This window comes from Sinocyclocheilus anshuiensis, unplaced genomic scaffold (genome assembly GCF_001515605.1).
Source record: "Sinocyclocheilus anshuiensis isolate Anshui unplaced genomic scaffold, SAMN03320099.WGS_v1.1 scaffold366, whole genome shotgun sequence".
Classification (NCBI taxonomy): domain Eukaryota; kingdom Metazoa; phylum Chordata; class Actinopteri; order Cypriniformes; family Cyprinidae; genus Sinocyclocheilus; species Sinocyclocheilus anshuiensis.
The window spans coordinates 1,547,423-1,560,361 of record NW_015547673.1 but is presented as its reverse complement, the minus strand read 5'-3'; the positions used below and the strand labels follow the sequence as shown (position 1 = coordinate 1,560,361).

The following is a 12,939-nucleotide window of genomic DNA, read 5'->3' as shown; positions in this document are numbered from 1 at the left end:
TCTTTAAAATGACAATAATATCGCTTATCGCAATTATTTCTGGGGCAATATATCGCACAGCAAAAAGTTGTTATCATGACAGGCCTAACGGAGACGTCACGTCCCGTCGCCACGGCTGCTGTACCACCTCTGAGCAGCCTACGAAAGCATAACGAAACAGCGCTTAGAGAGTATACCTACTCGCCGTGTCAGCACCAGCGCTAAGCTGCGCGCAGCAAAAATTACGCGCATATTGAGGAAACGATGGATAGTTTTCAAGCGGAAGTCAAGTAAAAGACCGCTTCTTAAACCAGAGGTGAACATGCTGGTATTCTTGTGGGGGGAAAAAAAAAAACTTAGTTTTTTTGGGGGGTTTATTGTATTAATTATTTTGGTGTTAATTTCATTTTTATTTTCTTTGAGAGTGATCTTATCCTCTGCCGTTATTTGTGTCTCCATCTTGCATGAGTAAACTTAGCCAGCTTGGAAGTGAAACTACTTGATTAATAAAATCGAAACTGCGTCTATAGTAATTCTGTCTTAAGGATATTCTTTTATTTGAATAGCCGTGTGGGAAAACCCCTTATATGACCTGGGATCTCCTACCCAAATAAAATTGGAGTGGCGTAGTCAAGAATATAGGAGTATTTGCTCTCTGATCTACCACATTTGGCGTAGTTGGCAGGGTTTCCTTAATGACTTTATTGCTATTTTTTTTTTTTTTTTTTTTTTTTTTTTTTTTTTCCTGTTTTAATTTAGTTAAGTTAGTTATTTTGTTGTGTATTCTTGTCATTTTTATTAGTTAAATATGTCTATATAGTTTTTATTAACTTTCATTTAAATTTTACTTTTAGTTATTTAGTCCATCAAATTAAAATAAATGAAAATGGTAAATGTTTCCTTGGCCCATTCCTTTTTTTTTTTTTTACAACTTTATTTCAGTTAGCATTTATTTTATTTCAAGTAACAAGTTTAAAATTGTTCTTTTCTTTATTTTTTCTTTATTTCAAGCTTTTAGTTTTAGTTAACTATAATAACTCTGCTTCAACCTCACTTACCATTTAATCATGTTTTATTTCATATCAAAAGATAATCGCATGGAATAGAAATTACTACTCATAATGTTTATAATTGTGATAATGTTTGACAACATATCTTCATCAACCTTAATAGACCTTTTGTTACTGTTCAAATGTTTGGGGTCAGAAAAAGTTCTGAAGGATCATGTGACACTGAAGACTGGAGTAATGATGCTGAAAATTCAGCTTAGATCACAGAAATAAATGACATTTATGACATTTGTCATAAATGACAAATATATTCAAATAGAAAATATTATTTTAAACTGTAATACTACTTCACAATGTTACTGATTTTACTGTATTTTTATCAAATAAAAGCAGCCTTAGTAAGAAAAAGAGACTTTTGAACAGCAGTGTCTGTGCAGTTGGTGGAGGTGCAGGTCAGTTAGTTTATCAACAGAGGTCTTTTTATGTTCCATAATTATTTAGAAACCTGGTTTGTGATGTTTAAATCAGTGTAGAATATAACAATATTCTTTATCCAGTAATCAATATTGGATAAACGATATTCGTAATTCCTATATCGCCCACACCAACAAGTACAACATTGTATACTCACTCGTGCCGAATATGGCCTGACACTGGGTGTCGTAGTGCTGGCACAGGCCGTTGTAGCAGTAAGCCTGGCCTTGTTTGCAGGGATGGCCATCCTGTTTAAAGACGTCGTTCTGACAGAGGGCAGATGAGCCATTACAGTACTCTGCCAAGTCGCATTCATCAGTGCTGCTTCTGCACACTGTACCACCAGGCAAAAACTGACAGATAGAGAGAAAAAAATATTACATTTAAAAAATTTGCATGCGTTTAATCAGACCACCTAAGCAAAAAGCTAAAAAAACTACTGCATATTGTCAGATGGCATATGCATGTATATATTAGCTCTGTCCTAGTAAGCTGGTCGATGAGATGTAAAGTTTGATGCACTGGTAGAAAAGAAATATATGACCTAACTAGCCAAATTTTCACTCACTGTGTAAAGGACACATGCAATATTGCCTTATAATTTGGCCAGAGCGAGGTATCTTATAAAGCAGCATGGAAGGCTTGCAAGTGTTATTTTAGTATTATTTATATACTATTATAGTATTTATTAATATTTTAAATTAGCTTTTATTTTTATATTTTCAGTTATAATTTTTTATATTTTAGTTCATTTTAGTAGCTAACATTTTAAATATTAGCAATTTTGTTATTAGTTTTTTATTATTTCTATATCTAGATGTTTTTTTTTATTATTATTTTAACTTAAGTAATTTTAGTATGTCAACTTAAACTCACTTTATTTAGGTTATTTGTCAAATCAGCATTTCTAATTTAATTTTTTTTTAACTTTTTTAATCTAATATTTATATTTAATGTTAGCTCTATTTCAGTTACCAAAGATTATTTTTTAATAGTTTTAGTTAACAATGACAACACTGCATCTCTGGGTTTGGAGCAGCGCTGTAGTGTTAGAAAAGGTTGTAATTACCCTGCAGTTCTTGCAGCAGACCCCATACGCACACTGAGCACCTGACCTCAGCTTACATGTCTTCGGCTCACAGCACAGGTCCTTCTCACACTCCTGAAACATTCACATACACAACCTTTAGAAATTCTTTTTAGTCTTTATTAGGGCTGCAACAAACTATTATTACAACTATATTCATTAGTATTAGCACTGATTTTATTGATTAGTTGTTGCAACTCTGGTCTTCATCATAAACTTTACCATCACTGGCTCAAGTTACTAAATCAGCCAACAACTACCACAATCTTCAAAAACGTGAAATCAGGATCAGCCCTCTTCATCCAATAACTAAACAAATCACAAAACTGATCTGGAATCAGCCGACTCACTTCCTCTGACCCGCAGTCACACTCTTCGCCCACATCTACCAGCTTGTTCCCGCAGAAGGGGGCGCTGTACGCCTCGTCCGGCCGCGGTATGTTCAGCAGACAGCGGCCACCTGAGTTTAAGATCATCTTCTCAAAGTCATCAGCACTACAGCTGCTGAAGTTATGAGAACCACTGAGAGAAAAAGAGAGAGCATCGAAGGACAAAGAGATGGATCATGGAATAACTTTTACAAAAATCTCACCGCATATTGAAATTTGTAACACAAAAACACTCACGTTGCCCCTGAGTTCATAATACAGTGCGTGACATCGCATTTACAGTTTCGGCCATCATCATGGTTCATCCCAAGATTGTGACCCAGCTCATGAGCCACGATGGAGGCGAATGACATCACATTATTATTGGTGAACTGAGGGGAAAACACACACACATACGCACAAAAACAAAACAGATATTTAGATACTGGTGACTGTTCAGCAGACACTGAAACAGCGTGTGTGAGTATCTGTAGCATATGAGGAGTGGATCAGAGGCATCATACCGAATTAATTCCACCACTATGACTTCTAGAACAAGCTGTGCCAACAAAAGCCATGCCTGCTGTTCCACCAAAGCCTTTATTTCTGTAAAGAGAGAGAATCAGACAGGCAATTTCTACAGCCATCAATGCATATCGTTGTTCACAGAACAATTAATATGACCAGTCTGGAAAACAGGATTTTACTTGATGTACAATGCAAAGGACTTTTTCCTTTCGGCACAGATCATTTATGAACACTAAGATCTAGAGGTTATTGGGGGGGAACAGCTGTGCTTACAGGACACTTCACATTCATAGGTGATGATTCACATTCTTAACATAGCTACTAGTGCAAAAACTTAATCTGGAGGTTTTTCAAATCGCTTGGAGTTACAGTGTTTCCAGCTATGAGCAAGTCCTGAAAACTGCAAGATGTGCATTCTTTGTCGGGCTTATAGAAAGTAGTGTTGTCACGATACCAGAATTTCAGTAGTGGGAACCAATACCAATACAATTAGACATTTTCTAGACATTTCTAGACACAGTTTGGTACCATAGCAAAAACTATTTTTAACAATTTAATTTTAATTGTTCTTTTTTAATTAAATTGAAATATTTGAAAATAAAATATCAAAAAATAAAAATTGTAAATTATTAATGCTACTAAAAATGCATTAAAACATTAGCATGTAGCCTTCAAATATTTTTAAATTATGTAACCGCTGCTTTAAAAATATCAAATGAAAATGTAGTAATAAAATAACAAAGAAACACATTACAGATAACAGAAGATCACAGCAAGACTTAATGCACAGATTTTCGTATCGTAATGAATCATATCCTTCTGGATTGGCTTTAAAATTAGGCTGGCATTCGTGGACAAGTCCTAATCGTTGTTAAAATCCTTAATCTCAGATTGTTACAATTTTACATCTGATCTTGTGATGGTTTTATTGGTTATTGATAGTTTTATAATTTATGGTGTGCAGCAAGGCTATGTATTAAGTCCTTTTCCCTGTTATCTCTGTAAATGCAAATACAAATGAATGTTTTATAATAAAAATGTTCTCCTGACACACTTAAAAGCACTTCCATCATCTGATACAGGTCGTAACAGAGAAAGTTCGTACATGATGAGCTGTGCGCTGTCATGGCGACGACGGTGAACTAGCTCTTTCTCTCTCCACTGAGTAAAGCGGCCCAGCACTTCTCCAGCACTGCCATCAGTATTGATGAAGTTCTGCACAGACCAGATCTCCAGGCCCACCAACACAATACGGATATTCAGAGCCATGTACATCTAAGGGAAAGCAGGACAAAGAGATCAAGAGAGGAAATCACTAGGCCTCTTAATAATCACTATTTAGTAATATAATTGGATGCATTCTTTGCATTCATTTTAAAACATGAACTTACACTATCAACATAGTTAGCGATCTGAACCATCTCCTCACGTACTGCTGTTTGATTCCTTTTTTTGTAGTTAAACTAGAGAAAATAAGAGAAAATAGAAAAACTAGGAAGGGTTTCAGAAATTGGACACAATTCTCACATCAATGCTTAAATTACCCAGGCAGAGGCAATCACATGTTTTCATCCCACACATCTCCAAATGTTCAATAAATCTCTCCACACTTCCACTCACACTAACAGTTTAAGAGCTACTGATTGACATTTCCCTGAGTGCAACATAACCATCAGACAATGGGAAAAGAGAAGATGGTGCAAGACAGGGGCGGCACTAGGGGTGGCTGAAGCCCTGAATGTTTTCAGTAAAGCCCCGAATGTTTTTATTACTATGCCTTGTACGCATCATCACTGAGCTTTCATGCAAATTAAAATAATTTCTATTAGAAACACACATCTCCGCACATCTAACAGTGTCTACTTACGTTGTCATTCACTCCTGACAAGATCCACCCACTGAGGATCGTATTTCTAACCGACATTTAAACTGGCCAACCATCGTTAAGAAGCTAATATGGTCTATACCAGGGGTGCCCAACCCTGCTCCTGGCGATCGACTGTCCTGCAAAGTTCAGCTCCAACCCTAATCAAACACACCTGAAGCAACTAATTAGGGTCTTCAGGATCACTTAAACATTAAAGGCAGGTGTCTTTGATTAGAGTTGGAGCTAAACTTTGCAGGACAGTCGATCGCCAGGAGCAGGGTTGGGCACCCCTGGTCTATACGATCCAGCTAATGAGATGAGAGCTATTGGAGCCAGGCAGTTCCATAATAATCAATGAATATTCGAAGATGCCACAATCCTTACATATCTATGGTTCCGCCCCTCTCTCGCATTCTCACCTGTGAAAGGTTATCCCGTTTCTTCGGGAATTCAAATCGCGGCGGTTTTTACAACCATCGGCTGTGCAGGATTGTGGCATCTTTGAATATTCATTGATTATTATGGTGAATGATGTCAAGTTGACCCTTCCAATATGGCGGATGTGTCTACATGCTTGGATCTGTCGAATGAGGCATCTACCTACACATATCTGTGGGTCGCGCACATCCGCCATGTTTGCAGATTTTTTAATGCTTTTATTCGTGTTTGTAGTTCTGAACCGAATCCTTAGTCAAAGTGCAATGGATTGTAGGCGATAATAGCCGTTAGATTGTGCACGGATCCACACTTCAAAAATCTACCTGAAATAGTAGACTATCCGGGGACTTTTGGCATACTCTTTTCAACATACTATGTTTTGGGACACATTTTGGCTTTTCTAAACTCACATACTATTTAGGATGGATAGTATGAACATTGGGACACAGGGAGTTTCTTACTTCCTCACTGAATGAATCTACGTTTTTGAACGAATTGGGTGAGTCAGTGATTCACTGACCCATTCATAAAACAGCTTCACTTCGCTCCTGAATGAATCAGCCATTTTGAAGGAATCGATTTAATAAATTACTCAATGACTCATTCATTATAGAGTGGCTTGCCGCCACCTACTGGCAATTTTAGTTCTATAGGCCTATTTAAAAGCATAATTCAATTTTTCATTTCATATTTCTGTATTCCAATTTTTTATATTTAAAACACTGATCTAATAACATTATTTATGCAATTTGTAAGTGCAGTGTAAATGCATGTAGAAGAGCTCCTCTCCTTAAAATATATAAGTGTACAGAGCCCTGCATGCTTAATTATACTTGGGTCTTTTAAAAAAATAAAGATATTTAGCCAATGTAACTTCCAAACATATTTTTTTCTAAAGTGTATCCCGTGTATTCTGACACATGCTTGGATGTCTCTGGGCTAAGCCCCGGATATGCTCTCATCCTAGAATCGTCCCTGGAGCTACATAACTTACTCTCTCATGATCCACCACCAGCAGCAGTTCCACATAGTGTGTCTGGTGCAGCACTGCTCTCTTTTTCTGTTTGGACAGACAGACAATTAGTTTTTTTTTTCAGCTTTGTTTGCCAACACAAGCATTGCTACTATTATGATTTGACAAATGAAATTATTAGAATTAATTCTAACATTAAAAACCTCTGATAGTAACACAGTCTAACTGAAGGCACATAAATACAGAATTAAACTACTTTAGAATGACACAATAATTGGGCTGCACGCAGACAGTGTGGACACTTCTGATGACAAAAATTGCATTACGAGGACAGTGTGCGGACCGTCACGGATGGCCAAAATACTTTGGGCTTAAGGGTTTTAAAACTTGGCAAGTTTTTATTTTAGCAAATTGCTCGATTGCCTGGTCCAAACCCGAGCTCAATTGCTCCCCCCCTCCCACTGCCCCCTCTGGTTTGTGTTCATATTGTGTTTTTTTTGGTACGTTTGTGACATCAGAGTGGCAGCTGTTTACCCCTATTACTAGGTAACGATGCAGAAGACAGCAAATTGAATGGATGCTTGTTCGTTTCATTTTTGTACTTCGGCTTTTGAATATTTTGATTCATTTCCAAAGCGCCAACACAGAACGGCACATGAGTCTATTTGTCAGGACTGTAATGCAAAGGTTCAAAAGAATGCGGGAGTTACATTCTGCGAGAAGAAATTAGTTATAAATTCTCTCTGCAGTGCGTCAGTCACGCTTTTAAGGAAAGTGAGTGAGTAAACACATAAATACACAGTTTGACCAATTCATACGTCATTAATAGCGGTTCACTTCCGTGATTTAGTACAATTGGGTTCACATCAGAAGTGAACCGTACCCCAGACCACCCTTTTTAAGCGGACCCGGTTACGGTTCGCGGGTGCACACCCGAGTTCAGAAAACAGTTCACAATCACATTATCCAAACAAACAGAACTCTGACATCAAATGAACACGGGTGCGCACCAAAAGTGCTAGTGTGAAAGCCCCCTAGACCTATTTATACTGTGAGAAAAAAAGAAAGAAAATAATCATAATATTATGAGGACAACAAGATGGCAAATTGTAATAAGTGCCTTTAAAATATATAATAAGTGCAATAATTGTTTTTATGTCACTGTACTAAAACAAAACAAATTATTGTCTAAAAACGTCTCTTACTGTTTAAACACTGTGATTTTAGAACAATTCAGTTTTAGAATATTCAGAAATACTGTAAGAAGTCTAGTCATGTCAGTGTAGAACCTTTAAACACACTTGAAACTGAACATATACTATCATGCACAAACACACTACTGCAACATACTCCCATGCACACATCCATTTTCTTTTCCAGCCTTTGCAGTTAATTAGCTGTATTCTAAAGCTTGTGTAATTGCTCATGTCATTGTTAGGATTTGGAGTGACTCACCCTGATTAGATGGCTGCCAGCTTGACCAAATGTGATGTTATGGACGTGGCTGTCTGTAGGTTTCCTTGGTGAAGCTTCGTCATCATGGTTATGAAAGTGAGGCGTTCCACAGCTGAGAGGTCCTGTCTTGACATCCTCCAAACGATACACCAAGTGCTCATCGCTGGTGGAACCTTCCAACGGTTCAATACCGAAACTGGTGCCCTCCGTGTGGATAACACCCCTAAGGTACATATGCATCACACACACTTACATATAAATATATAACAGACTTGGATAAGCAGAGCTTTAGCAACCTACTACAAACTTAAAGAGCCAATCTGATAATGATTTCTTTTCCATGACCTTTTAAGATTTTATTAAATGCCCATGACTTTTACAAGTTAAAATAACAATTTTGAAATACTCTTAAGTTTCTATGTTTTCCAGGACTATGGAAACCCTGAATATTATGCCAAGGGATCCTTTTTTGACTCGTTAAAGTCATGATGAATTGAAAGTAGAGACAGATCTTGACATATATACGAGTGAAATGGACTATTGAAAAGGAACAAAAAAGGCTGGGCACTTGGTTCTATCTACTGGTTGTTGATTGGATGGAGACAGTGGCGTACAGGAAACCCCCGCAGCACCCACGATGTGTAGGGGCCCCGTTGCAGGACATTCTAAAAGGCATTCACAAATCAGATTGTGTGTTTGATTTGAAAACGCAAGACGCGTTAAACTTTTAATCTTCTTTTGACTTGAGCACTGTGTTTTTAGAATGCTGTGTCCTGCTTGAGACGCGAGTGAGAAGCATACGCAAAGGTAGTGCAGTGGAAAAACTTGGCTTAATAATGTTCTAAAACAACCAGGAAAATGGTACCGTAATCAAAGTGGATATTTTTACGCTTAACGTGGCTTATTAAGACAGTGAGCTCAGAATATGAATGCAAAGTTTTACGTTAAGCGTTTACCTCCCACTGTAAAAAAAAAAGCAGCAACGTACAATTGTTATGTTAAAGAGCTATTTCTACCGGTTCTTACCCTTAAATTTAGATTTGTTGGTGTAACCTAATATATTTATAATGTTAAATTACATTTTTTACATTTTTTAAATAAAATTAATTAATGTAGATATTACCGCATGAAGCACATTTTCAGAGTATCATTACCCTTAACGTGGCTTAATGCATTAACACAGTAAAAGACCAAATTCAGACATCACTGAATCATCAATGAACTGACTTTAACTGAAAAACTGACTGTTGGTTATTGTCCTCTCACATTATTGACAAACTATTTTCCTGTTTGACACTGTAAAGCTGCTTTGACACAATCTGTATTGTATAAAGTTCCATATAAATAAAGGTGATTTGACTATAGCTACAGCTTGATGATGCAAACTGTTTTTGTGCCCTGGTCTGTTGCTGCGCTTCTCTGATAACAACCTGCTTGAAATGGTAAACGCTTCAGCAGTTCAGTACACTGACTACTTGTCACCAGATTTTACTATACAATTGCTATCGTTCGTTCTTGAAATTGAAATGAATCAAGACATTTCTCCGGAGCACGATGTTACAAGAAAGACTGCCCAGTTTAGCTCTTCTGAGTATCGAGAATGCCCGCGCTCACAACATCGACATTAAAGCTGCAGTGAAAGACTTTGCACACCAAAACACTCGGAGAGCACAAAGTATTCAGAAAAGCTTTTGCTTGTTTGTTTGTGGTAGTCAGTTGATAAAAAGAATAAAAGTCACCAGAGTGGAGTCTGTTGTTGCACTGGAAGATTGAGGAATGACTTTTTGATTAAATATTACGAGGTCAAATAAAAAAAAAAACATATGCATGGATGAATGTTTCATAATAAGATCTACAGTATGCATTTTGAAAATAGGGTGAATTTTCATTTCATGCCGAATTTAAAGATAAAATTGAATTAAACTTCATATAACATTACATATTTCCAATCATAACAGTGACATAAATGACTCGATTTTATCCATTGGAATTTGATTAGATTGTGAAAAGCAGATTATAATTATAAGATTCATATTTTTTCACTGCCAGTAAAAAAAAAGAAAAATAATTTATAAAAAAAAAAAAAAGGCAAGGAAAGTATTTATATTTTGATGAAAACTTTGTGCACCCTAAGGCTAAAGACAAAGTAAATTCCAAAGTGTGTCTGCAGCTGTAAAGGTGTTACAGTCCGCTTCTAATGTAACATTTCAGTCTATCCATTTAAAGCTTCTGTGATCTCACCTTAACCCAGAGCACAGACTGAGTGCTGCAGAAGAGCCCTCCACATCCTCTATATAACCACTGTAATGACAATGACCCTGAGAGAGAGAAAGAGACTTTAAAAGAAGCCACAATAAATACCACCAAGACAAAAAGTACTTTTAAAGCCTTGACTAACAACCATCAAAATTCTTGTTATTAAAACCTGAAAGATGTTTGCTTATCAGGGACCGGACCATATTTAGACGCTCTGACAGCTTTACTGTAGAGCAGTGGTTCTCAATCAGGTGTCCGGGGGCCCACAAGGGACTTCAGATTGATTTAAAATAAAACAAAATATGCATTAAAAATAAGACAAAACAACTAAAAATCTAAATATTTCATATTTTAATTCAAACCCTCAACAATTTTTTTTCCTTTGAAGAACCAGGATTCCCACAATCTTGAAAAACTGATTTCTAGACCTGGAAAAGTCATGTAAATTAATTACATCTTTGGATTTTGTCGTGGACAATGAGGGGCCTTGGAGTCAAAAAGGTTGAGAACCACTGCTGTAGAGCATATGTGAAAGAGCAACATTCACTGTCCCACCTGCAACCAATCAGATTATATAAGCATGTGAACTGTACATTAGACATTGTCCTGCTTCGAGGGGCTGTTAATACTGTGTCATGCTGATTTACAGGGATTTCAAGGGGCTTTACACACTTAAATTTAGTCTGTTTTAGCTTTCACAGCCCCTTTGTAATCAATAATTAGCATTTTCTAACACACATTAGCATGCAGTGTACACATTAGTACAGTGTGTGACGGTTGTGTTTTTGAGGCACACACACACACACACACACACACACACACACACACACACACACTCAGCAGACCAGATGAATCAGTTCGAGTCATCAGACATTGAGCTGCTCTAATGAATCACTATTTCAGAAAAACAAGAGCAGAAAGGCTTGATGAAACCATCTGCTAACAAAAACGTGTATATATCACAGTCCTCTGGAGAGGTTTAACCTCTGGATAAACCCTTATAAGACAAACATCTCTAGTAATATTGCACATACTTAGGATTAGTGATATGAACTAACTCCTAATAAGTATTACTGTACATGTCCGTTTGTACTAAACTCAGGAATGATACCTCAAATCATGAGCAGCCAGCATACCAGTGTTGTTACTGTTAACTAAAAGTATTAAAAATCATTTTTGTTAGTTGATTTAGACATTTCGAGAGGGAAAGCCACCACTCACATTTTCATCAGGAAATATAACATGTAGGTTTGGTAATGATAATGCTTAGCATGCTGTTCTGGAGGTACTGGAGTCACATAGTATCTGAAGGCATGATTTGTAACTGTAGTTTTTTGGCATAGGATGTCAATACCCATGGCTTTCATTCAGTGGGAGTGTCATTATTTACATCATTAATACTCATTGCTTTGTTTCCCAGCTTAATGCCATGAGAGTGATTAGAGTTAAACAGCAGAGTAAACCTGTTCTATTGTATGTGTGTGCTGATTTGAGAAAAAAAATCTAGTCCACCTTATATAGCCATTTACTCTGATACTTTTGCTAATACTCAGGAATGTCTCATTTGATCTGATGGAGGCTTTTATACAGCATGTTTTATTGACTGATAGTGTGTGTCTGATGTAATGGGAATCAGAAAACACATCCTGTAGAAATCCCACCGGACATCATACACAAGTGAGGGTCAGCCGATCCGCTGATTCACAGCCACTGCTTTCTGAACGGATGTTTCTTCTCTTCTTAACTCTCTATATCTCCTTGTGAAAAAGAAGCGTGCTAGTATTAACTATATTGAATGTACAAGTGTTTCACATCTTAAAAGTATTAAAAAAAACTGTACTTGCAGCTAATGTAATATTAATGAAATAAAAGGCCACTTAAGTGTCCTTAGAGTACACTTTCATGACTGTTTCTTAACACACTTAAGTGCACTTTGTAATGATGTCAAATTAAAAGTTTTATTTAAAATATTTTAAATCATGTTTTAATAATCTTTTGTCATGCTTTAAAGAAGTACACTTCCTTTAATATGTTGACTAACATACTAAAGCACATGTAAAGTACTTGGTTATAGCTTTAGTGTGTTATTTGATATTAAAGTTAATACATTTTAAAAGCAAGCTTCATCATTACAAATTTAAATAAATTACATACAAGTTTCAATAGAAATGACATTTAAATATATTTCAGTTTACTGTTAAAGGGGTCATATGATGCTGCTAAAAATGCTGCATTATTTTGTGTATTTGGTGTAATGAAATGTGTTTAAAACACAGCGGCCTAGCGTGAGGGGAAGCCCCAGCTTAGCGTGCGCTGAGGCCGGGCTAGCGCGAGCTGAGGCGGCGGGGTCGAGAACGGCACGCCCGGCGGATCCGACAAATGAGCGGCAACCACATGTGACGACCGGGCTGGACTCCACGGTGAAAGTTGATGTATTCCCTCAGCTACCAGCACGGATCAGCTCTAGGCATGACGAAGCGGATATCGTCCTCTTTTGGAAGACC

General features: G+C 37.0%; 1 protein-coding gene across 2 annotated transcripts in view; it reads right to left on the bottom strand.

Annotated features, from left to right (window-relative positions):
* Window positions 1–12,939, bottom strand: part of LOC107702867 (disintegrin and metalloproteinase domain-containing protein 9-like) — a 43,838-nt gene that overhangs the window by 8,673 nt on the left and 22,226 nt on the right. For both annotated transcript variants that reach the window (XM_016505299.1, XM_016505298.1), the window contains exons 5-14: window positions 10,421–10,497; window positions 8,180–8,402; window positions 6,746–6,811; window positions 4,838–4,909; window positions 4,552–4,721; window positions 3,443–3,524; window positions 3,177–3,310; window positions 2,901–3,072; window positions 2,533–2,625; window positions 1,621–1,816 (exon numbers count right to left, since the gene is read on the bottom strand). In XM_016505299.1, coding sequence (XP_016360785.1) covers window positions 1,621–1,816; window positions 2,533–2,625; window positions 2,901–3,072; window positions 3,177–3,310; window positions 3,443–3,524; window positions 4,552–4,721; window positions 4,838–4,909; window positions 6,746–6,811; window positions 8,180–8,402; window positions 10,421–10,497 — 1,285 coding nt within the window. The remainder of the gene's footprint in view (window positions 1–1,620; window positions 1,817–2,532; window positions 2,626–2,900; window positions 3,073–3,176; window positions 3,311–3,442; window positions 3,525–4,551; window positions 4,722–4,837; window positions 4,910–6,745; window positions 6,812–8,179; window positions 8,403–10,420; window positions 10,498–12,939) is intronic.